The sequence below is a fragment of the Eurosta solidaginis genome, chromosome 4, assembly GCF_040869045.1.
Source record: "Eurosta solidaginis isolate ZX-2024a chromosome 4, ASM4086904v1, whole genome shotgun sequence".
NCBI classification, from domain to species: Eukaryota; Metazoa; Arthropoda; class Insecta; order Diptera; family Tephritidae; genus Eurosta; species Eurosta solidaginis.
In genome coordinates, this window is record NC_090322.1 from 164,789,619 (window position 1) to 164,815,702 (window position 26,084).

Consider the following 26,084-nt stretch of genomic DNA (forward strand, 5'->3'; position numbering starts at 1 on the left):
GTGGTCGCCTTTTCGAAATATCGCCATAAAGGTGGACCAGGGGTGACTCTAGAATGCGTTTGTACGATATGGATATCAAATTAAAGGTATTAATGAGTATTTTAAAATGGAGTAATCCTTAGTTCCATAGGTGGACGCCGTTTCGAGATATCGCCATAAAGGTGGACCAGGGGTGACCCTAGAATTTGTTTGTACAATATGGGTATCAAAAGAAAGGTGTTAATGAGTATTTTAAAAGGGAGTAATCCTTAGTTCCATAGGTGGACGCCGTTTCGAGATATCGCCATAAAGGTGGACCAGGGGTGACCCTAGAATTTGTTTGTACAATATGGGTATCAAAAGAAAGGTGTTAATGAGTATTTTAAAAGGGTGTGGGGCTTAGTTCTATAGGTGGACACCTTTTCGGAATATCGCCACAAAGGTGGACCAGGGGTGACTCTAGATTGTGTTTGTACGATATGGGTATCAAATTAAAGGTATTAATGAGGGTTTTTAAAGGGAGTGGTGGTTGTTGTATAGGTGGTCGCATTTTCGAGATATCGCCATAAAGGTGGACCAGGGGTGACCCTAGAATTTGTTTGTACAATATGGGCATCAAAAGAAAGGTGATAATGAGTATTTTAAAAGGGAGTATTCCTTAGTTCCATAGGTGGACGCCGTTTCGAGATATCGCCATAAAGGTGGAGCAGGGGTGACCCTAGAATTTGTTTGTACAATATGGGTATCAAAAGAAAGGTGTTAATGAGTATTTTAAAAGGGTGTAGGGCATAGTTCTATAGGTGGACGCCTTTTCGAGATATCGCCATAAAGGTGGACCAGGGGTGACTCTAGAATGAGTTTGTACGATATGGGTATCAAATAAAGGTATTAATGAGAGTTTTAAAAGGGAGTGGTGGTAGTTGTATATGTGAAGGCGTTTTCCAGATATCGACCAAAATGTGGACTAGGGTGACCCAGAACATTATCGGTTGGATACCGCTAATTTATTTATATATGTAATACCTGGCAAGATTTTAAGGGTGTTTTATTTCGCCCTGCAGAACTTTTTCATTTTCTTCTACTTAATATGGTAGGTGTCACAACCATTTTATAAAGTTTTTTCTAAAGTTATATTTCGCGTCAATAAAACAATCCAATTACCTTACCATGTTTCACCCCTTTTTTCGTATTTGGTATAGAATTATGGCATTTTTTTCATTTTTCGCAATTTTCGATATCGAAAAAGTGGGCGTGGTCATAGTCCGATATCGTTCATTTTTCATACCAAGGTAAAGTGGGTTCAGATAAGTACGTTAACTGAGTTTAGTAAAGATATATCGATTTTTGCTCAAGTTATCGTGTTAACGGCCATGCGGAAGGACAGACGGACGACTGTGTATAAAAACTGGGCGTGGCATCAACCGATTTCGCCCATTTTCACAGAAAACAGTTAAAGCCATAAAATCTATGCCCCTACCAAATTTCAAAAGGATTGGTTAATTTTTGTTCGATTTATGGCATTAAAAGTATCCTAGACAAATTAAATGAAAAAGGGCGGAGCCACGCCCATTTTTAAATTTTCTTTTATTTTTGTATTTTGTTGCACCATATCATTACTGGAGTTGAATCTTGACATAATTTACTTATATACTGTAAAGATATTAAATTTTTTGTTAAAATTTTACTTAAAAAAATTTTTTTTTTTTAAAGTGGGCGTGGTCCTTCTCCGATTTTGCTAATTTTTATTAAGCGTACATACAGTAATAAGGGTAACGTTCCTGCCAAATTACATCATGATATCTTCAACGACTGCCAAATTACAGCTTGCAAAAGTTTTAAATTACCTTCTTTAAAAAGTGGGCGGTGCCACGCCCATTGTCCAAAATTTTACTAATTTTATATTTTGCGTCATAAGTTCAACTCATCTACCAAGTTTCGTCGCTTTATCTGTCTTTTGTAATGAATTATCGCACTTTTTCGATTTTTCGAAATTTTCGATATCGAAAAAGTGGGCGTGGTTATAGTCCGATATCGTTCATTTTAAATAGCGATCTGAGATGAGTGCTCAGGAACCTACATACCAAATTTCATCAAGATACCTCAAAATTTACTCAAGTTATCGTGTTAACGGACGGACGGACGGACGGACGGACATGGCTCAATCAAATTTTTTTTTGATCCTGATTATTTTGATATATGGAAGTCTATATCTATCTCGATTCCTTTATATATGTACAACCAACCGTTATCCAATCAAACTTAATATACTCTGTGAGCTCTGCTCAACTGAGTATAAATATACAAAATATTGTAACGCAAACTGTGTTATCGCACGAATACAAGAATGCAAACAAACAATGAAGAATCACTGGCTTTTGCTGATGCCGACAACAACAACGCTGCAGAATGAGCGCTGACGCTAGCAGAGACTGAAGCGAAAACCTGCAAGTTCACAGAGGTCAACAGGAAACCAACAAGCTACTTGCGGCTGCCTCACTCGGCGTCAAAGTGACAGTGCAGTCAACGACAAAAGCCAAAGCCTCAATTTTCATACAAAGTTTAAACAGCGAAGAACTGAGCGCTGAGCACAAAAATATACCAAAGTTATCATAACAGCTGTGTCTAATTTTTTTGCTCTCTACATTGTATTTGGTCGTATGTGCTGTTAACCTAATTGCCGTGAGAGGTGAGCACAGTAATTCAAAGCTCCAAATTTAGAACATCAACATCAAAGTAATTTCAAAAGCAGCAAAGATCACTAGGCGCGCATTAGCGCGGCTTGAGGTTAGACCTCACAAGCTCGCTGCAGCGCACGCAATATTATTCGTTTACTGAGCGCAGCTTTCGAAGCTCAGCTTGTGCTGCTGATGCCGTGGTTGACTTGTTGCCGCAACTGATCGTGAAAAACTGCTTTTCAAGTTCTTTCGTCTCATTCGGGTCTAAGTTGCGGTGTGTTGCAGACAACGTCAGCGCGTGTGACGCTTCAAACAACACCAACAACGACCACTTACTACTCAAACCAAGCTGTGTATTGAATGAATAAGCGCGGCGTGCAGAGCTGTGTGTGCGGTGCTAAAGGTGCAACAGTTTTATTTTGAGAAAAAACAATTGAAATGCAAATAGTGTGCTTGGCACATAAAACTAAGTAAAATATTGAAAACGTACTAAGCGAAGTGGTGTAGAACGAAAACAAAATAAGAAAACGAAAAATGCGTTAGTGCGGGTTACTTGAAACGCGATTCGGCTTAGTTTGCTTGAGTCACTAGAGCCAAAGTAGTGAATCGGTCGTTGATTGCAGCTGTTGCGCGTTTCGCAAAGAATGCAGTAATTACAAATTTGAAAGAGAATACAAAAAATTGAGAATAATACTATTCTAATTGTTGTTATTGTTATTTCCGTTTTATTCAAATATTTGTGCCTTTACAAAAGAAAATTAAAAAAAAATATATAAAAATCTAAACCTTATTATAAAATAAAGCAAATAATGAAAGGAGAGAATAGAGGGTGATTTTAAAGCTGATAGTGAAAAAATCTTTCATGAAAACTTGAAGTTGTTAATGAGCTAGAAAACAGTATCAGTGGTGTAGAATTTTTATATAAAAAAAATTTAATAGCAAAAAAACAAAATTAATAAAAAAAATTACATATACCTTTATAAAATCGGAGTGCGTGCACGTGAAAAAAATTAGGCAAACGTAGTAATAAAAATAAAATAAAAATATAAACAATAAAAAGGACAATGTTTAAAAATATTGGTCCAAATTAATTTTTAAAAGAAAGGTAAATTGAAATATAGCCAACTTAATGTGATTGAATTATGCGCAAGTAAGAAGATAAACAGTATTAAAAAAATGTTTTATTTTAAGAAATATAACGTATATGTGTACAAAATATTTCATGGCTGAAAAAACTTAAGGAAAACATTGGAAAATCGCTAAAATTCAAAATTGGTAAAGAAAAAAGAAGGTAAAAAAAGTTAAAGGAAGTAGCTATTCCAGAATAAAGAAAAAAACTCGAAGATTTTAGTACTGAATTTCACCTACGCATAGGTACAACCCTGCCCCTTTGTTTCTGATAAGCTGTTTACAATAGCTGTTCTTAAAATTTTAAAATCAAAATTCATCATCACTATGTTGTCGTTTAACGGCACATTTTCCACTGCATTTTGATCCTATTATATAAAGGAAGTGTTAGAAATTGGTGACAGGTATTTTGCTCCTAGTCGTAGTCTACAGTTTGTATGGATTTACTAAACATTTCGAATCCCTGACCCATCGAGAAGAATTTTTTAATATTATATACATACATTGCAGTTTAAAGACCTTTCAGCTATGATAAAATTTTGAGGACCCTAGGTTATCAGGAAGTATCTTAATATTGACTTAATTTTTCATTATCCCGCAGACATTTTCTTGCTTAATGAGAAAGTACTTAAAAGTTGATCGCCAGATTCCCCGTTGGATCTGAATTTCGTAAAGATCCCTAAATACATTGATCCCTGTTTAGGTTAGGTTAGGTTGAACTGGCCGGTCCATAAGGACCTCACATAGACTGATTGAGTCCTCTTGGCAAATACTAGAAGCTTCCTAGGACTTAAGCCACTTGCTGCTTCTAGATCTGACAGCTGTATCACTCCTAATAGCTGGAGTCTTAGCCTGGCAAGTGCTGGGCACGAGCAAAGAACGTGCTCGATCGTTTCCTCCTCCAACCCGCACTTCCTACATCTGCTATCACTGACCAAGCCTAATATAAAGGCATGTGACCCCAGAAGGCAGTGTCCAGTCAGAATACCCGTCATTAGTCTACAGTCCTCTCTTTTTAATGATAGAAGCAACTGTGTTAGTCTAAGGTTGTAAGACCTACACATAATCTTCGACACTATACAGCCCCGCGCTTGAACCCACGCCTTTCCCGCTTGGTCGATCATGTGCACCTCTCACCTTCGCTTAATATCGCCCAATCTAATTGGGACGTCTACGGAGCAAGCTTCAAGGGATGCGCCCTTTTTAGCTAGGTCGTCCGCTTTTTCATTCCCATCTATTCCCATATGCTCCGGGACCCAATATAGATGTACCCCTCTCCCTGTCCCGATTCTCTCCAGAGACTGCTTACACTCTAACACGCATTTAGATGCTGTGCTATGCGAGATTATTGCCTTAATTGCTGCTTGACTGTCAATATAAAAGTTAACACGGTTGCAGCTTAAGCTATTCTCTTCCAGGGTTTCTACTGCTTTGGTTACGGCTAATATTTCCGCTTGGAAAACGCTACAGTAATCCCGCAGCCTGTATGATCTGCTTATTTCCGGATCAGCGCAGTATACCGCAGACCCTACTCCTTCCACTATTTTGGAACCATCTGTGTACACATGTATCGCCTCGTACGCCATTTACGCACCCTTGCGCCAACCGTCCACCTCTATTGTGGCCTTAAGATCTCCCTCGAAGCGCAGATAGGGAATCAGGTAGTCTGTTCGTCTTGTGATTGATGATGCTATATTACTATGGCCATATGGTCGGCGCTCAAGCTGCCCCGAAGCACCGAGCCTGGTTGCGGTCGTTAATGCTTTGTTCTTTGCTACCAGGTGTACAGGTGGAATGTGCAGAATGGCATACAGTGCAGCCGTCGGGGTTGTTTTCAGGGCTCCCGTAATGATAAGCATCGATAGTTTGCATACCCCCTCTAATTTTTTGAGGTATGTTGTTTTTTGTGTGGCTTTCCACCAAACCAGAAGACCGTAGTATAGCATAGGGCTTACAATCGCTGTAAAGACACAATGAGAAAGAGAGGGCGATAGGCCCCACGTACACCCCAGCATTCTTTTACATGCATAGAGTGCCGTTGAGGCCTTCTTGACCCTCTCTTCCACGTTGAGCTTCCATGACAGCTTACTGTCTACGATGATTCCTAGATATTTTGTGCAAGGTTTCTCCTGTAAGGTCACCCCTCCTAACTTAGGCCTGGTCCAATTTGGGACCTTGTACCTCTTTGTAAACAAGACCATATCCGTATTCTCCGCATTGACTTTCAACCCGACATTAGATGCCCAGGTATGAATATCCCGAAGCGCCCGATCCATCAAAGAACTAATCGTTTGAAGGCACTTTCCACTTATGACAATTGCAACGTCATCTGCGTAAGCCGTAAGTTTTACGGGTCCCTCATCGAATTGCCTGAGCAGTTGGTTGATGACCAGCGTCCACAGCAGAGGTGATAGCACCCCTCCAAGCGGCGTGCCCCTGTCCACTGATTTCGTGGCCTCGTACAATCCCCATTATGATGTAATCTTTCTGCAATTTAACATGCATTCGATCCATCTGATTAAGGCATGATGTACTTAAATGTAATTAAGACCATCCATAATCGCCCATTTTCCAACATTATTGAAAGTCCCGGCAATGTCCAAGAAGACTCCTAGAGCATACTCCTTATATTCCAGGGATTTCTCTATGCATATTACCACCCTATGCAATGCGGTTTCTACCGACTTGCCTTTGATTTACGCATGCTCTGCTGTGGAGAGCAACTTTTCATCCACGTTGGACTTTATGTACACATCTATCAGCCTCTCAAAGGTTTTGAGCAGAAATGATGTTAAGCTAATGGGTCTATCGTCTTTGGGATATACGTGACCGATCTTCCCCGCCTTTGGTAGAAGCGAGCAGTTCTCCAAGAGTACGGTACATGATTCAGTCTTATGCACCCATCGAATATTATTTTAAGCCATTCCACGACCGCCCTACTTGAGACTTATAGCATGGCCGGAAATATACCATCTGGGCCCGATCTTTGTATAGATCACCAAGCCCGGCACTACTAGCTCCGTGATCGAAGTGTGAGTGATGTCTGCTGGCTCTTCTAAACCGTCTCCCGATGGGAAATGTGAGAGAAGCACCTCAAGGGATTCCTCACTATTACGTGACCATTCCCCGTTCTCTTTCTTTATTAGTCCCTGGACTATGTTTCCCTTTGCTAGGACTTTTTTCAACCGTGCTGTTTCGCTGGAGCACTCTATGTCCATACAGAAACTTACCCATGAGTTTCTTTTCGCCTAATTTCACGCTTGTAGATCCTCAGTAGATCCCTGTACTCGTCCCGACACGCTTCGCTTTCCACGGTCTTTGCGAGCTTAACCATTTCTTTTACCTGTCTTCTTAGAAGACTGAGCTCATTGCTCCACCATGGTGGCTTTGCTTTTCCTCTGAATCTTCTTAGAGGGCAAGCTTTGTTATACGCAGTCCTTGTTAGGAATTCATTCGACTCCTCCAGTTCCTCTGCATTAGCAACCACTTTGGGTTGTCCCAGTTTTGTTTCTACATTTTTCTGGAATTTAGTCCAGTTCGTTGACCTAGGGTTTCTAAAGGTTCCTCCCTTCTCTACCCTCTTTAGGGGGATGCTGAAGCTGATATACGCATGGTCGGAGAAGGATGGTCTATCAAGAACCATCCAATCATACCTTGATATATCACGCTCGGAGCTCAATGTAATATCCAGAACATTGCTGGATGTTGGACCAATGTATGTAGGAACATTCCCCCTGTTGGCTATCTGCAAATTGGTTTGCAGGATGTAACAAAATAGAGATTCGCCTCTCTCGTTCGTATCTGCTCCTCCCCACGCATTGTGGTGCGCATTTGCATCTGCGCCTATGACCAACCGCCCTTTGCGCCCTTTCTCCTGTACTAGCCTTTTGCACTCCATCGGTGGAACCTCCGCAGCATGGGCCATGTAGCAGGACGCCAGGATAAATGCCTGCTTATTATTTTGCTCAACGGCCACCGCTACGAGATCCTCAGTAGTATAATTAGGCAGCATATATGAATGCAGTTGTTTCCTTACCATTACTACAGCTCGCACCTGTCCTTCCGTTTGCGCATAGTAAATGCCAAATCCGCGCGCGCCAAGTCCAGAAATCTTTCCTCCCGATGAGAGCCATGGCTCCTGGATCAGCGCCACGTCAAACGAACCCTCCTCAAGGGTTAGGAGGAGTTCGCTCGACACCACTTTACTGTGTTGGAGAGTTATCTGTAGGACTCGCAGCACCATTGGGCTGTTTGTCCCCCTCCAGCACGTTCGTCTTGACGTCGTCGTCCTCCCCTTGCCCTTTTGGTTTAAAGTATTCGAGGCCCCCTTCAGCCTCTCGTGACTGTTGTGCCGGGTGTTCCTCTGTGCGAGTCACAGCACCATTTAACGGTTGGCCCTCATCTAGCACGTTCGTGGTGACGTCGGGGACCTCCACCTTTCTTTTTTCCCTTAGGCTTTTGAGGTCCTTTTCGACTTCGCCCACCTCTAGCGTGTTAGGGTTTTTATCCTCGGGACTTCTTTTCCTGAGTCGCATGTAAATTTTGCCAGTGCCAAAGCACATTTTGCCAAGCTGCGTGTACAAAATATCCTCCGCCTGCTTGTTTATTTGGAAGATGTAGAACTGACCATCCCCGGTAGGCCGAGATACAGTAAGTACCTTCCAATCCTGTGTCGGTATGTTCGGATTATGATTCTGCAGAAGTCGCATTGTATCCTCCGACTTCATCACGCATGGTATCCATACCTTAACGTTTGGTACAGTGGGAATTTGCGCTTTATCCACCACCTCAAATCGCGCGTTCGTGCCTTGCCTTTGGAGCTTTCGAACCACTTCCTCCAGCCATCGCAAGCTCGCGATGTTGTCGCACGCTATCATCTTCACACCATTTTACCATCCCCCCGAATCAAAGGTTGGAAGGGGCTTACTTGGTTGTTCCCGCATCATCTTAAGCATTAAGCTAATAAGCTTCCTTTCCACAGATCTCCACCTTTCACTAGTCATTTGTCCGAAAGGACTGCTACAATCAACCAGCGCCATAGTCAGTGACTGCTTTGCCACATCACTCATCTTCTCGGGAAAGGAAGGAGTCTTAGTGTTATCTCCCTTTGACACCTCCGAGAAAGCCGGAGTCTTAGCGTTAACTCCCTTTAGCGCCTCCGAGAAAGCCGGAGTCTTAGCGTTATCTCCTTTTGGCTTATCTCCTACTTCCGTAGTTGGAACTTCCCTCTGACTCGCAGCTTTCGAGGCAGTTGCTACCTCGCTATTCGAGCCCATCTGTCTTACAGCTTTGGGCCTACTTGTCTTGTCTATGCGACTGCCCTGCCTCGCGGCTCTAGGACTGGGTCCTTTCTGCCTCTTGAAAGCAGGCTTGTCGCCCTCCGCCGAACGTTGCCTCTTCATTCTGCCATTCGACGCTTCTTCCTTCTCGTACCGGTTCCAGAACCGAGGGTTTCTCGCAGCAAACCTTTTGAACTGCCTTCGACCTACTTCTACCGCTTCATGGACCCATTCCAAGCGCTCGATCTCCACTTCTGTTGGGTCGACCACTGCTCCCAAGCGTTGTACAATTCTTAGTGCTGCACGGTACTGCAAGAGAGCTCTTTTACTTCCTCTGCTCCGTACCCTTCTCCAGTCTTCTACTCCGTTTTAATTTGTGTGCTTCTCCAACACGGAGTTCATTGAATTAGCACTACTCTCGCTCCCCGAGTCCGACGCATCGCTTAATTCGTATTTGTCGTCCTTGGATTGCGACTCAGTCCTCCTCTTTACATTGTCCTTATTACAATCAGGTAATGAGTCGTTCGTCTTGGTCATACGTCCACCTGCCCGACAAGGCGGGCTCAGCCGTCCAGTATTATATACGAGGAAAGAACCGTTAGCCACAGCAGCACCCCTTACTGTGGTAAGGCCATAAATACTTCTCGAGGTGGCCCGGTATCGGGAAAGCTCTGTTCGAATTTATCCCCTGGCTGCAAGTCGTCCAATAGGCACGGTCCGCATAACACCCTGGATTAGGGGGTTGGCAGGTCTTGGTCACCGACATCCCGGCGCCCTCCTATGAGGCGAAACGGCGTAGATGTCAGTCCTAAACAGCTCCGCCTCATAGTCGGGCGCTATGGAGTTCGGCTAAGCCCTCAAACCAACGACAAGGTGCCTACCCTAGTGAGGGTTGATCCCTGTTTAATATGTAAAGTTTTTTGTTTAACTAAAGTATTGCATTTTAATAGAACTGTTAGCTCTGTCAAAGTTCAAGTCTATACCTTTTCCGGGAATATCATGGCACCATTTTTCTCCTCATTTTGCATTGCTTTAGGATTCTGAAGTATGTTCGAAGTTTCAAAACTCTAGCTCCACGAGAAGTTAATAAAATATATGTAGATTGCTAAATTCCCCAACTTTATACTAAAATTTACCGAATCAACATATCAACATGAAATCGGCTTAATATAAAGATGTTACAAAAATAAGAATTGGAAATCAGAAAGACCTGCTTTATTAAAAATAGTGTAAATACAAATAGTTATAAGAAAGAAACATATACAGCAGCAAACTCAAAAACAGGAGTGGCTATTTTTATCAATCTTCGTAAATAACTTTTTTTTTGGAAATTTTAAGAAAAATTGTCTATGAACTTTGTAAACTGAAACTATGCAAACCAATCTCAAAAAATAAATTATAAAAATTCGAGAATTCGAAAAAAAATTTCCAATTTTTTATTTGGAGTTCTCTGTACAAGTTATACTATGTTCAAACAGAGAAATAAATTGAGGCGATTTCGATTCAAATTGAGTGGTGTTCATACGACTCAATTTAGCTTACACAATAGTAATGTGATGGCTGTTTGGCTCATCTCTACAGCAACAACATACCTTTGTTCAGACTGTCAAAATGTGCGTATTGGTATTAGGCGAATGGAATGGAATGAAAACATAAACTTTGAAATTTTTGTGTGTTGTAAAAAATGTGTTCAATGTTTTCGTTTCATTTTGAGTTTGCGATCCTCTTTTGACAATCCCTACTCCAGTGAAATGAAAAAAATAAAATCAGCTGATGAGATGAGCCAACCATATAGTTGAGTCATGCGTAACTGACGTTTAAATCTACCCAAAAAATACACTTTACAAGGTTGCATTTGCAGTATGAAACAATTTATTACGCAATTTTTTTTTAAATTGGCAATTTATTATTACAATTTATTATATGTAATTTGCGTAATAACTTGCCCAAATGGTATAAATTGCCAATTTGGTGTGTGTTTGTATATAGTGTTATAGTTCTCCCAAATTTCGCATTAGTTTTTGACAATTTTTTTCCGAAGAATATTAACTTTTACTTTGCTACACTAAAATTAAGTGGGATACAAATATGTATACTGAAACAGTAAGATAGAGAACTCCAAATAAAATGTTAGACATTTTCTCGAATTTACGAAATTTTCCAAAACATTTGTGAGATTGGTTTGTGTAGTTTCAGTTACCAACTTCATTGAAGTTTTTTCTTAAAATTTCGAAAATAGAAGAATTCAATTGCCGAAATTTAAAAAATATGGACACTGCCATTTTCCTGTTATCTGCTGTATACGAAAAAAAAACAAGAAATGCATAAATTGAAAAAATTATTATTTATTCCGTATAACATCAAGGCGAACCAGTATCTTAGAAATTCTAAGTTAGAATATGTTAAAGAACACCAAAACGGAATTAAATATTTCTGAAAACTTCGGTGAAAAAATATTCACGCCAACGAAAGTTTCCTATATAGACAACATTTTTAAAAGTGCATTAAAAAGTTTAAAAATCATCAGCACTATAAAGCTGTATAATATAATGAAAGAAAAACAAAATATTTTTTATTAAAGGCAATTCAGCGGTATCTTGCTAGTTTGCAAGATCTATGGCTAAATATATATCAATACAGCCATTATCTTGAAATATTAAAAAAAATTAAATAATGCAACTTAAATGAGAACATTAAACTAAAAATACTTATTATATTAAAACTACGATCCATATCTGGCGTACGCCAACTTCCTCCAACTACTTTTTCTTCCTCTTCTTCTTTTCCAACTCTAAACATCGTCATTTGGTTTGACATAAAATACAACAAAATATAAAACAATGTGCAGCCGGAAATGTTTTCGCGTACACACTCTGGTCATACTTGGCGTCATACTTACCATTGTGCTCGTTTGCATTGTCGGCATTACACTCACGAACAGCATCAACATTTCAAATATCATCAAATTACGTGAAAAAGTTGCAAGCGATTCGGCGGCAGCGACGGGTGCTAATGCCGTACAAACGCGTGCCGCGCTCGTCGAACAACAATATTCAACATTACAACATAATCATTTATCACGTAGCGATCTAAATTATATTGCGGCAACGCATCCAAAAAATTTACAACGTTTCGGTGGTGGTGGTGGTGTAGGTGGTGGCAACAATGCTGGTGATAATGCGGCGTCACAAAATAAAATTATCATCGAAATTGGCATACGCAACTTCACGAGTTCGATAACGAATGCGAGCTCTGTTGAAGCTGCAGCGCAACAGTCGTCTTCCACATCGTACTCCTCATCCTCATCCACAGTTGATGCCTTCATCGATAAGCTTATCGAACCGATAACAGGTGCCATTGTTGATGGTAATATTGATTCGATTTCAGTTCCTGCGACAATTACTAGACGGCAATTGAATGCGTCACTCTCGCAGTTAGTGAATGCGACGGCGGAGAAGACGAAAACACTAGTGACGTCGAAAAGTTCGAGTGTGCACAGTGATGGCAGAGATACAACCACCATCGAAGAAACAACCACATTAAAGTCCTCAACTGATACTTCTGTAACAGTATCAGATAACAACACTACGTTTGCCGCTGCCAATGTGGGGCTCAATACAACGCCGACGACGATTGTATCTGCTTGGCAGACTGCTGATCGTATGGCAATTTTGGATCATAATCCCGGTCAAATTGATTTTGAGAAGCGCGATCATATCAAACAGGTAAATAATTTTGTATGCACGTGTATTTGTAAAATATTGAAGTGTTCGTAGTCATTTTGGCATAAGGCCAAGCTGGTGGGATAAGATATTAAAATTTTAATCATATATGTACATACATTACGTTACTGTTTCCCAATAAGTTGCATTCGCGGAAAATACTCTAGGGCCCCCCAGGGTTAAGGGGTTAGAATATACCTGCGGTAGGTATGCCTGTCGTAAGAGGCGACTAAAATACCAGATTCAAGGGGTTGTGTAGCGCAACCTTATCAGGTTGCCAGCGCAATGTATAGCTTCTCCAAACCCAATTGTTAACCTCACCTATCCGTGGCGATCCTGTTTCATTAATAGCCGAGGCTCTGGCGACCCCGAACTCCTCATGGATCTAGGGGGTGGGAGGGCGGGATGGCCTAGAAGGTCGCATGTGTTCATAACAAATCGTTCTCGAGATGGTCGGGCTTGGTACCGGAACGTACCGGGTCTGCATCCGGAAAAGGACCATCAACTCGATAACACTCCCCAAGGCCTTCGGGGAGTATCCTTATCGCTACAACAACAACAACTCTAAGGACCATTATGAACAATGTTGCCTAAGACAATATGAGTCTTAACCCTATTTCGACCTGGCGACTTGTAAGGGGAACTTAACGTGCTTTTTATACTCAGAAGAAAATGAAAAAGTTCTGCAGGGCGAAACCAAAAGCCTTTGGAATCTTGGCAGGAATACTGTTCGTGGTATGACATATATAAATAAATTAGCGGTATCCGACAGAAGATGCTCTGGGTCACCCTGGTCCACATTTTGGTCGATATCTCGAAAACGCCTTCACATATACAACTAAGGGCTACTCTCTTTTAAAACCCTCATTAATACTTTTAATTTGATACCCATATCGTACAAACACATTCTAGAGTCACCCCTGGTCCACCCTAATTGCGATATCTCGAAAAGGCGTCCACCTATAGAACTAAGGCCCACTACGTTTTAAATAATCATTAACACCTTTCATTTGATACACATGTCATACAAACACATTCCAGGGTTACCCTAGGTTCATTTTGCTAAATGTTGATTTTCCATTATTTTGTCTCCAAAGCTCTCAGTTGAGTATGTAATGTTCGGTTACACCCGAACTTAGCCTTCCTTATTTGTTTATATATGGGAGTTTCCACCAAATCAGACCCATCTGAGATAGAAACAAGTAAGGACGGGACTTCATAACATTCATGCATTTAACTGAGCAATAATTTCAGCCCATTTGTAATATCCGAATAATCGGCTGTATTATATATGCAACACATACATAGTGAACAGATGTGCATATTAAGCGACATTTTCGATAAATATAAAACAATAAAAATTGTGTGACGATACAAAGTTATACGTTTCTTGTGGTCTGTATGATAGCGCTATGACCATGAATCACTTATCTGTACAATATATGATAGATGTGACCCGGCCTATGAAAAGGTGGCTTATGACTCAAACAAATTACTACTACTAAGAAACTGAAGAAATGCATTGTTTGTTTATTTTTAACAGCTGTTTCTCGCAATTTCTTTCTTGAGTCATAAGCCGACTTTTCATTGGCCGGATCAGATATATGTACGTAAGTATTTCAGGAAATTTGAAGCTTCTAGCTGTTAAAATGGGGCAGAAATAACGAAAAGCTCCTTATCTGAACAATCTGTTTGTATGGGATATTTACTTTATATAGACCGATGTATACAATTTTTTCAGACAACAATATATGTTATATACGAACGCATTCGGTGAAATATTAAGCTTCTAGCTGTTGAAATGGGTAGAAAATACGAAATTATTGCAATCTTAACAATCTGTTTTATAAAATATTGCTCTATATATGACCGATCTTTACGATTTTCTTAGACAACAATATGTGCCATATATGAAATCATTTGGTGAAATGTGAAGCTTCTAACTCTGAGGAAAAATAACAAAAAACCTCTTTTCCGTAAAATCGATTGTATGATATGTGCTATAGTGGTCCGATCCGGTCGGTTCCGTCAAATGTCTAATCCGACACCAAAATATACACAATTTCATTAAGATATCTCAAAAATTGAGGGACTAGTTTGCGTTCAAACAAACAGACGGATAGACGGACATGGCTAACTCAAACCAGCTTGTCAACATGATCAATTCGGTATACTGGTGTGTATATCTCTTCTCTTTTAAGGACTTACAGTTTTGAGATTGATTGTTAATATACCATTTAATTTTCATGAAAGGTATAAAAATAAATATTTTTATAAAAATAAACGAAAATTTGGTCTATGTAGAAATAAAAATCGAAAACCACAGCATCAGTTATATGGATATGAGAAAATAATATTTTGAAAACTCAATTTCGTAGGTGCCCTGTTGAAAGAACTTAATCTTAACACCACTTAGTATACCTAATTTTTTATATAAAAAAAAAGTATCAATATATATAAAATTCTCGTATCACGGGGTTTGTGGTTGAAATCTTTCGAAACGGCTCGACCAATTCTCATGAAATTGTATGAGCATATTGAGTGGGTTTGAGAATCGGAGCCTATCTATTTTTCGTACCGCAAAATGAATGAATGAAACAGCATTCAAAAATCATAAAACCATCTGGGACTTAGACTGGAACATGGACGAGAATGGGAATACGGGATGGGGAAGAATAAAAAGAACTAGAGAGAGCAAAGGGCCATAGAAAGATATAGAGCTAGACGAAAATAGAGAGATAGTGATAGTTGGAGCGGGGGAGGGTGAAGGAGAGATAGCTATAGAGAAAATAATGGAAGAAAAATACGAACAGGGAGAAAGAGATAAAGAGAACAAAAGGATAAAAAAGGGAGGGAGAATAAGGGGTAAAAACTTCTTAAAAGTTATGCAGATAGACAATAAGATAATCACAGCTAATAAACTGAGAAAAATGGGATTGAATTTGCGCCATAGAAATCTTTTCCCAATCTAAATAAGAAATTTTCTTAAAAATTTTGATTTTTTCCATTTTGTTAAGGGAATAATTTTCTAAAGAATAGATAAATTTGTATTATAAAACGTGAAAGAATTAAATAGGTAACTTTCATTGCAGTGGATTTCGAGTCAAGGCCTTCAAATTCACAGTAAACTGATTGAAAAAATTTTCCCTCAAATTGATGAAAAGTTGCATACAAAAATTAATAACTTCTTTCCCATTATATTGAAATTTTCTTCAATTTAAAGAAAATGTTTTTGGGAAATGTTTTCCTCATTTTAAGTAATTGTTTTTCCCAGTGAAAAACGTCGAGTTTTTTTTTTAACTCGGAGTTAATTAAAAAAAATTGTTAAAAATATGTGAGTTTAATCCCTCATGTCAGGTAAATTTGATTTAATAAGTAAATTTGCCGTTCTGCAAGTGGGTCCTGTGTAAAATGTATAGTTAACTTACATTCATTATAAATTTGAAAAAAAACAATCACCATCATTAGAATTACAATTTTTTTCATACTTATTTCTATACTAAGTTTTAATTAAAATTTGTTATATTTTTTTCTTTACAGGTAAGATGGCTGATAGAGCAAACAAATTGAAAGATGTGAGTACAATATGAGTTAATTGATAAGACAAAAAATCTACAACGTAAGATTCCTCTAAAAAATTCTATGTATATCGCCAGTCAGACAGCTAAAAAAAATAGGTATTCTCTTATCTAAGAAACAATAACCGAGTAGTCAGATAAACGGAAACATTCTTCACATCAACACATTTTAGAACAATTTCTCAATACTTAGTACAGGAACGTCACATGATACTCATTGTTATAAAAAACTCAAATCTTTATCTCTTTTTTTTAATGACTTGAAATTGTTTAAGATATCAGATAAACCTGCGCGTAATTACTATAAATTCCATGTAGTCATATGATGCTATTTTTGTAGCTATGTATTATGTTAATTCATATCTAATTAACTCAATGATTTATAAGTGTGGCAAACAACTTTTGAAAATTCTTAATATTTATTGTTTTTATGATTCTTTTGAAATGTTTATTACTGCCCGTCACATGTATTTTTCGTAAATTGTCCGCTGTCAACCAAACCAAGTAGACGTAAAGAAATTCGGAGCGAGACAATTAAAAGTATATTAATACTTAGCCCTATTTATCTCCGAGGAGATTAAGGCCCAGCTTCTCTTCCAATTTGCGTCATACTCGATTTCGGTTTTCCTAAAAATTTGTGGGACGGGACCTACATGTTTTATACCGATTCCGAACGGCATCTGCAAGGTAGATGAATTTTAAGTGAGACGTTTTTAATGGCAGAAATAAACTCGGAATATTTGGCAAATCACTTCCAAGGATGAAAGCGATTAGAAAAATTTGTGTCTTTTGAAAACATTTTTTTTTTAAACTTTGATGCCACTTCGCCCGAGAGTAGAACCAAAGGCTTCCGGTGAGGTAGGCGGAGCGCGCTACCACCACACCACGGCGGCTGCCGGAGAGAGACAATTACTTACTTACTTACTTAATTGGTGCTTAACCGTCTAAACGGTTATGGCCGTCCAACAAGGCGCGCCAGTCGCTCCTTCGCTCCGCCAACCGTCGCCAATTGGTCACACCAAAGGAGTTTAAATCGTTTTCCACCTGGTCCTTCCAACGGAGTGGGGCCGCCCTCTACCTCTGCTTCCATAGGCGGGTTCCGATAGAAACACTTTCTTGGCCGGAGCATCATCTTTCATTCGCATAACATGGCCTAGCCAGCGCAGCCGCTGCGTTTTAATTCGCTGGACTATGTTGATGTCTGCGTATAGCTCGTACAGCTCATCATTAAATCTTTTTCGGTACTCGCCGTCGCCAACGCGTAGAGGTCCATAAATCTTTCGAAGAACTTTTCTCTCGAACACTCCCAAAGCCGCTTCATCTGCTGTTGTCATGGTCCATGCTTCTGCCCCATATAGCAGGACGGGTACGATAAGTGACTTGTAGAGTATGATTTTCGTTCGCCGAGAGAGGACTTTGCTTTTCAATTGCCTACCTAGTCCAAAGTAGCATTTATTGGCAAGATTGATTCTTCGCTGGATTTCAGTGTTGATGCTGTTGCTAGTGTTGATGCTGGTTCCCAAATAAACGAAGTCTTTTACTATTTCGAAATTATGGCTGCCAACAGTAGCGTGGTTGCCAAGGCGCGTATGCGCTTACTCTTTGCTGGATGACAGCAGGTACTTCGTTTTGTCCTCATTCACCATCAAACCCATCTTTACCGCTTCTTCTCCCAGTCTGGAGTAAGCAGAACTAACAGCGCGGGTGTTTAGGCCGATGATATCAATGTCATCAGCATATGCCAGTAATTGCACGCTTTTATAGTATATTGTTCCAGTGCGGCTAAGTTCTGCATCTAGTATAATTTTCTCCAGCATCAAATTAAAGAAATCGCACAATAGGGGGTCACCCTGTCTGAAACCTCGTTTAGTTTCGAACGGCTCGGAGAGGTCCTTCCCAATTCTGACTGAGCTGATGGTGTTGCTTAACGTCATTTTGCACAGCCGTATAAGTTTTGCGGGGAAACCAAATTCAGACATAGCGGCATATAGGCAGCTCCTTTTCGTGCTGTCGAGGGCGGCTTTAAAGTCGACGAAGAGGTGATGTGTGTCGATTTCTCTTTTCACGGGGTTTTTCCAAGATTTGGCGCATTGTGAAAATCTGGTCGATGGTAGATTTACCAGGTCTGAAGCCGCACTGATAAGGTCCAATCAGCCGGTTCACGGTGGGCTTCAATCTTTCGCACAATACACTTGAAAGGACCTTATATGCGATATTAAGAAGGCTGATTCCACGATAGTTGGTGCATTTTGCAGTATCCCCCTTCTTGTGGACTGGGCAAAGAACACTTAGATTCCAACCGTCGGGCATGCTTTCGTCCGCCCATATTTTGCCAAGAAGCTGCTGCATGCGCCTTACCAACTCCTCGCCACCGAACTTGAATAGCTCCGCAGGCAATCCATCAGCGCCCACGGCCTTGTTGTTTTTCAATCTGGTTATTGCTATTCTAACTTCGTCATAATCGGGCGGGGGGACATATATTCCATCATCATCGATTGCGGGATCGGGTTCTTCATCTCTGCGCGGTGAATTGCTGCCTCCATTTAGGAGAGCAGAGAAGTGTTCCCTCCATAATCTAAGCACTCTCTGGACATCAGTTACAAGGTCGCCGTTTTAATTCCTACAGGAGTTTGACAATTACATCATCAATAATCAGCACGATAATTTTTGATAATTAGTAAGTGGACGATGCATCTTGAATCCGTACTATAATCAAATTAATACACAATAACATTTCAAATCGATTAGAGGAATAACATTTTCCCCAAGCCATGCCTGCTGAGATTTGATTGATGTAATAATCCAACCATACATGAATGAACGATTGTTTCCTTTTAGACACTTTTTGCTCATTAAGCATATGAGTTTTTAACAATAACGAAAATATCATTGCACATGCGATACATATCCTTGTTTGGTTGGTGGCTGTGACGCCCGGATATGAAAGATCCGAGCCCAAGCAGCGCACAGGGCGCCATTTTCATGCACATTTCTCCTGTAACCGATTTCTTCCGTATGGCTAGTAGGTACTCCGTTCGAACCATTTGGAGCGGACAATGAACATGCTGATATCTCTTACAAAGCATTTAGCTACTGCCTTAAGTTCTGGCAGTATAAAGCTGTCCATAGTTAGAAACCTAGTGTATGCTAGAGCTGGGCATTTACACAGGTAGTGCGCGACTGCTTCTTTGCTGCCCTCCTCAGCGTACTTCCTCCAAATGCTGTTAAAAGGGATCTCCATTCTCTCAGAATGCAGGTCAAGCCGCCAGTGGCGCGTAATTGTGGCAGTGGTCATTCAAATTTATTTCCTTGACCTATCTTGTAGGTCCCCTGTTCTCTTACTACCGTAATTCCGGCTTGTTTATCTTGCCGGTGTCCGAGTAGCACCAGTTGGAGACTCCTGACTCCTTAAATCTGCTATGTATGTTTATTTTGATTGATGTAAGTGGACGATGCATCTTGACGGCATCCGCAGCCTCCAGCTGTACCCTTGCCCCTTGCCCTTGCAAGTTCGTCTGCCTTCGCGTTGCCCTCGATGTTTCTGTGACAAGAAACCCATATGAGGGCTATGTTTGCGAAGTTACCTGTGGCTTGAAGCGACCTCTTGTAGCTGCTGCCAGGCTTAAAGAAAGTGCTCGGGAAGTTAAGCGCAATGAGCGCTTCTTGGCTATCTGAGTAAATATACACCTCGCGCCCCACCGAGTACTCTGACAGGAGTGCAGACGCCCTCTCTATGCCCAGAACTTTCGCTTGGAAGATACGAGCGAAATTGGGTAGATGAACAGACAAAGACACCTCAAGATTTCGCAGATGACACCCGCCATTTGGAAAAAAAATAGAAGAAAAGCAAAGAATTTCGTTTTCCATTGCTTAGCCCTTGTATATTTTTGGGTTTCATTAAAATTCAGTCTTGAAAAATCGAAGAAAAAATATAGTAAAGCAAAGAGTCTCAACTTTAATTGGTTGGTTTCGGCATGCATTTGTGTTTAGCTTTGATTGATTGATTTAAAGTAATTTTTTTGTGATTGTGACTTTTTGTAGAGTGATTGCCGTGAATTGTAGTGTCAATGTAAAAAAAAATAAAACAAGTAAGAGTGCCTAAGTTCGGGTGTAGCCGAACATTATATAGTCAGAGTTTCTATCGCCATTTATTTAAATTTTTTGGCACAAACTATTATTAAAAGTGGGCGTGTTTATTGCACGAGTGTTTTCCTTACAAAAGAAGTAAGCGCACCGAGTTTTTGCACGGTAGATCCATTCCATAAGATGTTGCCTATTATATCAGTCTAAAGTCCTTTTAAATATCTTTTATAAAAAGTAGAACTGGTCCTCTATCTATTGTGTCCATTTTTGGGCCAAACTTTTGCGCTTATATGCATATATTTCGAATTTTGTCGAGATAACTCCATTCCTCTGCGAGCTATGACTCCCAAAACGTTAACAATGCTTGCTCAAAGAAAGGGGCGGTGTCATGCCCATTTCCGAAACTTGCTCATAAAATTGTTGGTTATAAATACACTTTATAAGTGAAACGGCATTGTTCTAAAGTAATTTTTCGCAAAGATAATGCTTATAAAAAAGTGGGTGTGGTCTGTAATCGATTTCGTAAATTTTTCCCAGGCTTATTTCTTATGACAAGGGGAATCAATTTAGGGAGTTTTATTTTGATAACTTAAACCGTTTTTGATCAATAGTCAATACTTGTCAGCAGTAGGCGGTGCCACGCCTTTTTTTATTTTTATAAATTTTGATTACCGTGTAGCTATTTCAAGCGGCATCGAAGTACGTTTAAAAAATAATGTACAAAAAAATCTAAACGCACAGAACAAACGACAAAAATCACAAAAAAAAATTTTTTTTTACAAAAAAAAAAAAAAGAAAATAAACGACTGGCCACCGTAGTAGTTATTTAAAAAAATAAAAATAAAATAAACGTTCGCAAGTATGTACAATTGCGGTGGCTTTGTATTTTTCATTTGGTTTTTTGTTTCGCGATTTGTTTCGTTTATGTTGTTTTTGTAATATTTTACTTTATGGGGTACAGCTGTAATTCACTTACTTACTTCCAGTTTTGAGCTATTAAATTCAATTAGAATGCAACCACCTGGGTGCCTCTCGAAATCCATATGTCATTCGTCATGTGCGCAAAACAAAATTATTAAAAATTATAGCTCAGTTATTTTGTAAATTGTTTTATGAGCGTTTCCTATCTTGTATGTATGTAAATGTATCCATACCTTAGCTTGAGTATAATTTAACTTAAGTAGTACCTTGGCAGGAAATAACTGGTTTAATAACATTTAAATAACAAAATGTTAGGTGCATTAAGTTTGGTCCGATTCTCAAAAATGGCAACTCCTTAAAGAAGAAGACATTAGGTTAGGTTAGATTGAGGTGGCTGCCCGAGGGCAAACTTAGGCCAGTAGTGTTAGGCCCGTTGTGATACCACGAAAATATACCGTTACTTTTCCTCTTCGAACCATATTGAAGACCTGATAACAGCTACCAGGTCCTTGACGTCATGCTCCACAACCTGGCTCAGATTATCTACAAATGGAGTATCCAGAAAACGCTGCCATGTTCCGCTTAGTGCCGGGCAGTTGCAGATGAGATGAACCACCGTGAACCTCCTCCTCATCCTCTTTACAACTCCTGCAGCATCGACGATAAGGCGCTTCTAACCTAAAGAAGACATAAACAAACCAATAAAGACTGATACAGAAAGTTCGAAAATGTTTAAGGACAAGTGGCCGGCCAAAGGATCATCAACTGTCCAATTGGAGAATAATGTTCTATCTCTAATTAGGAAAAACCGATCCATGTCAATAAGAGTTGCTGCCAAAGTAGCGAACACCCCACTTGCATTTTCATGTAAAAATAAATTTTTAAGATATTTTTATGAAATTAGTATAGCGTCATCAATCACAAGACGAACAGACTACATGATTCCCTATCTGCGCTTCGAGGGAGATCTTAAGGCCACAATAGAGGTGGACGGTTGGCGCAAGGGTGCGCAAATGGCGGACAAGGCGATACATGTGTACACCGATGGTTCCAAAGTAGTGGAAGGAGTAGGGTCTCCGGTATACTGCGCTGATCCGGAAATAAGCAGATCATACAGGCTGCCGGATTACTGTAGCGTTTTCCAAGCAGAAATATTAGCCGTAACCAAAGCAGTAGAAACCCTGGAAGAGAATAGCTTAAGCTGCAACCGTGTTAACTTTTATACTGACAGGAAAGCAGCACTTAAGGCAATAATCTCGCATAGCACGGCATCTAAATGCGTGTTAGAGTGTAAGCAGTCTCTGGAGAGAATCGGGACAGGGAGAAGCATACATCTATATTGGGTCACAGGGCATATGGGAATAGATGGGAACGAACTAGTTAAAAAGGGCGCATCCCTTGAAGCTTGCTCCGTAGATGCCCCAATTAGATTGGGCGAGATTAAGCGAAGTCGAGAGGTTCACATGATCGACCAATCGGGAAAGGCGTGGGTTCAAGCGCGGGGCTGTAAAGTGTCGAAGATTATGTGTAGGTCTTACAACCTTAGACTAACACAGTTGCTCCTATCATTAAAAAGAGAGGACTGTAGACTCATGACGGGTATTCTGACTGGACACTGCCTTCTGGCGTCACATGCCTTTAAACTAGGCTTGGTCAGTAATAGCAGATGTAGGAAGTGCGGGTTGGAGGAGGAAACGATCGGCCACGTTCTGTCCTCGTGCCCTGCACTTGCCAGGCTAAGACTCCAGCTATTAGGAGTGATACAGCTGTCAAATCTAGAAGCAGCAAGTGGCTTCTAGTATTTGCCAAGAGGACGGAGTTATTTTATAACATAGGTCCTGGTTTTTGATAGGGTTTTTCAGTTTGGTCGTTAAAACAAACTTCTGGTAACACTACGAACTCAATCAGTCTATGTGAGATCCTCATGGACCGGCCAGTTCAACCTACCTTATGAAATTTGGTGATCGGGTATATTTTGATGCCCGGATAGGATCGGGTCGGATCGGACCACTAAACATGCATACATATATCTCCCCAAGAATCTTCAGATAAGAGGGTTTTAGTAACTTTTGCTTCATGTTACCAATTAAACGCCTCAAATTTCACATGATATTTAGGTATGTTGTTGTATGTTCTACTATTACTACTACAACATATCTGTGAATATGGCATTCGCAATTTGTCGAAACAAATAACGAAAACTGTCCTGAGTTCCGGAGTTATGGAATAGGAGATAGATAGATTTTCAAAGTTACGGCAAATAATCATTTTTTTTCTAAAAGTCGGAAATATGAAAAAATTTTGAAAATTAAAAAAAAAAAAATTGGTGTTCTTAAACATTTTTAAAAGTTGTGGAGTGCATGTAAAGGATAAACAAGTTTTGCAAAGTGTGATACTTGGGCGTAATTTACAGAATTTTTTTTCTCTGTTTTTTTTTTTTAATCAGCGAGTATCTATTAAGTCTGTCAATTTGCCTTTATTGCTTACCCATCTTCGGAATTTCGTCGTCTGTTGTCCCGTGTTTGCACAATCATTTATTATTGCTTTTTGAATTTCTTAAAATTTACCAATTTTTTTTTCTCAATTTCCTTATTTCATTTAAATTTTTTTGTTTTGCTCAAAGCTTTCTTATCAACAAAGTTTCTTCTTAATATTTATTCTAATTTCCTACATATAGGATCGGGTATAAGCAAAACAGGGTGGCCGTTTTTGGTTTAAGGTTATGCACATCTTTCTTTCGTTTGTTTCATTAACCATTCAGTGCGCTTGTAATTCTCAACTAGTTAGTGAAATTTTTTAAAGGCAAAGCTTAAGATTTGCTTCCAAAATCAGGGTTTTTTCATAGAAACATAAGGTAGCTCAAAATGCAGCTAGTACCTCAGAGCCCAAGTGCTCGCCCCCATGAATACATATAAGGTGTTACAGGTGCTTAACTTCCTTTGATCTTCTACAAGAACAAACAAATAAGTAAAGATATATGTTGAAGCCAAAATGCCTTCAACGTTTGGGAAACGCTGCTTGACGGTTGGCACAGCTATCCGCTGCAAAGGTGCAGAGCTATGGAAAGTCAAGCGGTGTCTCTCTTACGATATTAGAACTAATAAAAGGCCATGAGGCATATACTGTTAGGTTTAGTATTGGCTCACTGGTTCATTCGTCGCGATTGTTGAAACGAGGTGTCGGGCACCTAAGTTAATATCATAATTTAACACAAGTTAAGTGCGTTGGTAGAGTTGTATTGTTGCTTATAACACAGGTAATCTACGTTACCACGCAAGTCTTACGAATAAAGGAAATATAAATTTTTACCATACTAACTCGGTGTTCTTTCTTGTTTTTTGTCCATTCTCCATGCATATCGACCATAATTTGTCGTGAGAGTTCGAACCGGCATATACCGAAGGGTTTCTTTGTCTCGCCCTAACATTTTGGTCCAGCGAGCCGTCGAGCTACAAACAAGAGGAGTACGGATATATCTATCATCATTGACTATAGAGATTGCGTGCGAAAATAAAACGAGCAAAGTGAAAAATTACAACCAAATCATACCGGAATTTATTAACAGGTGCGTGTGAAACTATTTGTGGGGTAGATAGTGAAAAAATGTGTGCAAAAGGCTAGCAAAGTAGCTTCAAAAATATCGGCAAGAATTTTTAAATCACCCGAAACCTAATCTAAGCCGTGATAGCTACTGTAGCTGTAATAAAAAAAAAAAAAAAACAAAAAACAAACAAAAAACAATAAAAAACTAGCACGGCCATTGGTGGCTTTAAAAGGTTAGTCATATAAATTTGCATACAAAGAGACTGCGCTCGTTTAAAGTGGTCGCAAACCTTCCAGGTAGATACATAACTTCCATATATTCCAACCCATTGCAAACCTTTCAGGTATATACACAACTTCCCTATATTTCAACCCATCGCAAATTTGTTCGCTGCCGTGCACACGCACTTAATGTTTTTCCACTAATCTTTATATATACTTGGGGTGGCGATCGCTTTTCGGCAACCAAATAAATATACCTACAAGTATACATAACTATTTACATAGTTTGAGGTTTTACGGTCACCTTTTTTATGCACACCTTAGTCAACATCAAGTGATTAGACCCTGCGAATATAAGCGAACATTTGTATGCACATCTCTCTACCTGAAATATTTGGTTTATTCAGTATTGATTAAATTATATTTGTTGTGTAAACATGTCGACCACTCTTAATCTTTTTACTCGGTGTTCCGATCAAGTCGTTGAGTTCAATGCTAGTTGGGATGCATCCACGTTAGCAGAACATTCAAAAACTTCATTGGAAATAATGAAAAATGAACTTGACGACCTATGGGCAAAAGCTAAAGCGGCATATGAAAAATGTCTAGTATCTCTAAAAGAGGAAGCTGACATTGGATCAGTAAAGTCCAAACACTCGACTACATTTAAAGACTATCTTTCGTGTGTCACACGCATCATGGAATGCATGAAAAAATTTAAGGAAGAACCTCAATCAACCAAATGCCATCAGGGAAATTCGTACCATCCCACCAGTACGCTGCAATTGCCACCATGCGATACTGAAGTTTTTAAAGGAGAATATGTTTCTTGGCCGAGCTTCCACGATCTCTTTACAGCTATTTACATAGACCATCCCCGCTTGAGCAAAGTTGAAAAGCTTTGCCATTTACTTCGAAAGACCAGTGGTGAAGCAAAAGAAATCGTGGAAAAAT

General features: G+C 39.7%; 1 protein-coding gene across 1 annotated transcript; it reads left to right on the plus strand.

The window, feature by feature from the left end:
• The first annotated feature begins 2,279 nt into the window (after positions 1–2,279).
• Positions 2,280–17,394, plus strand: LOC137250588 (uncharacterized). The gene is made up of 3 exons (XM_067783665.1): positions 2,280–3,945; positions 11,427–12,786; positions 16,324–17,394. Exons 2-3 carry the CDS (start codon positions 11,902–11,904, stop codon positions 16,351–16,353), a joined length of 915 nt encoding a protein of 304 aa, XP_067639766.1. The 5' UTR covers positions 2,280–3,945; positions 11,427–11,901; the 3' UTR covers positions 16,354–17,394.
• The last annotated feature ends 8,690 nt before the right edge of the window (positions 17,395–26,084 follow it).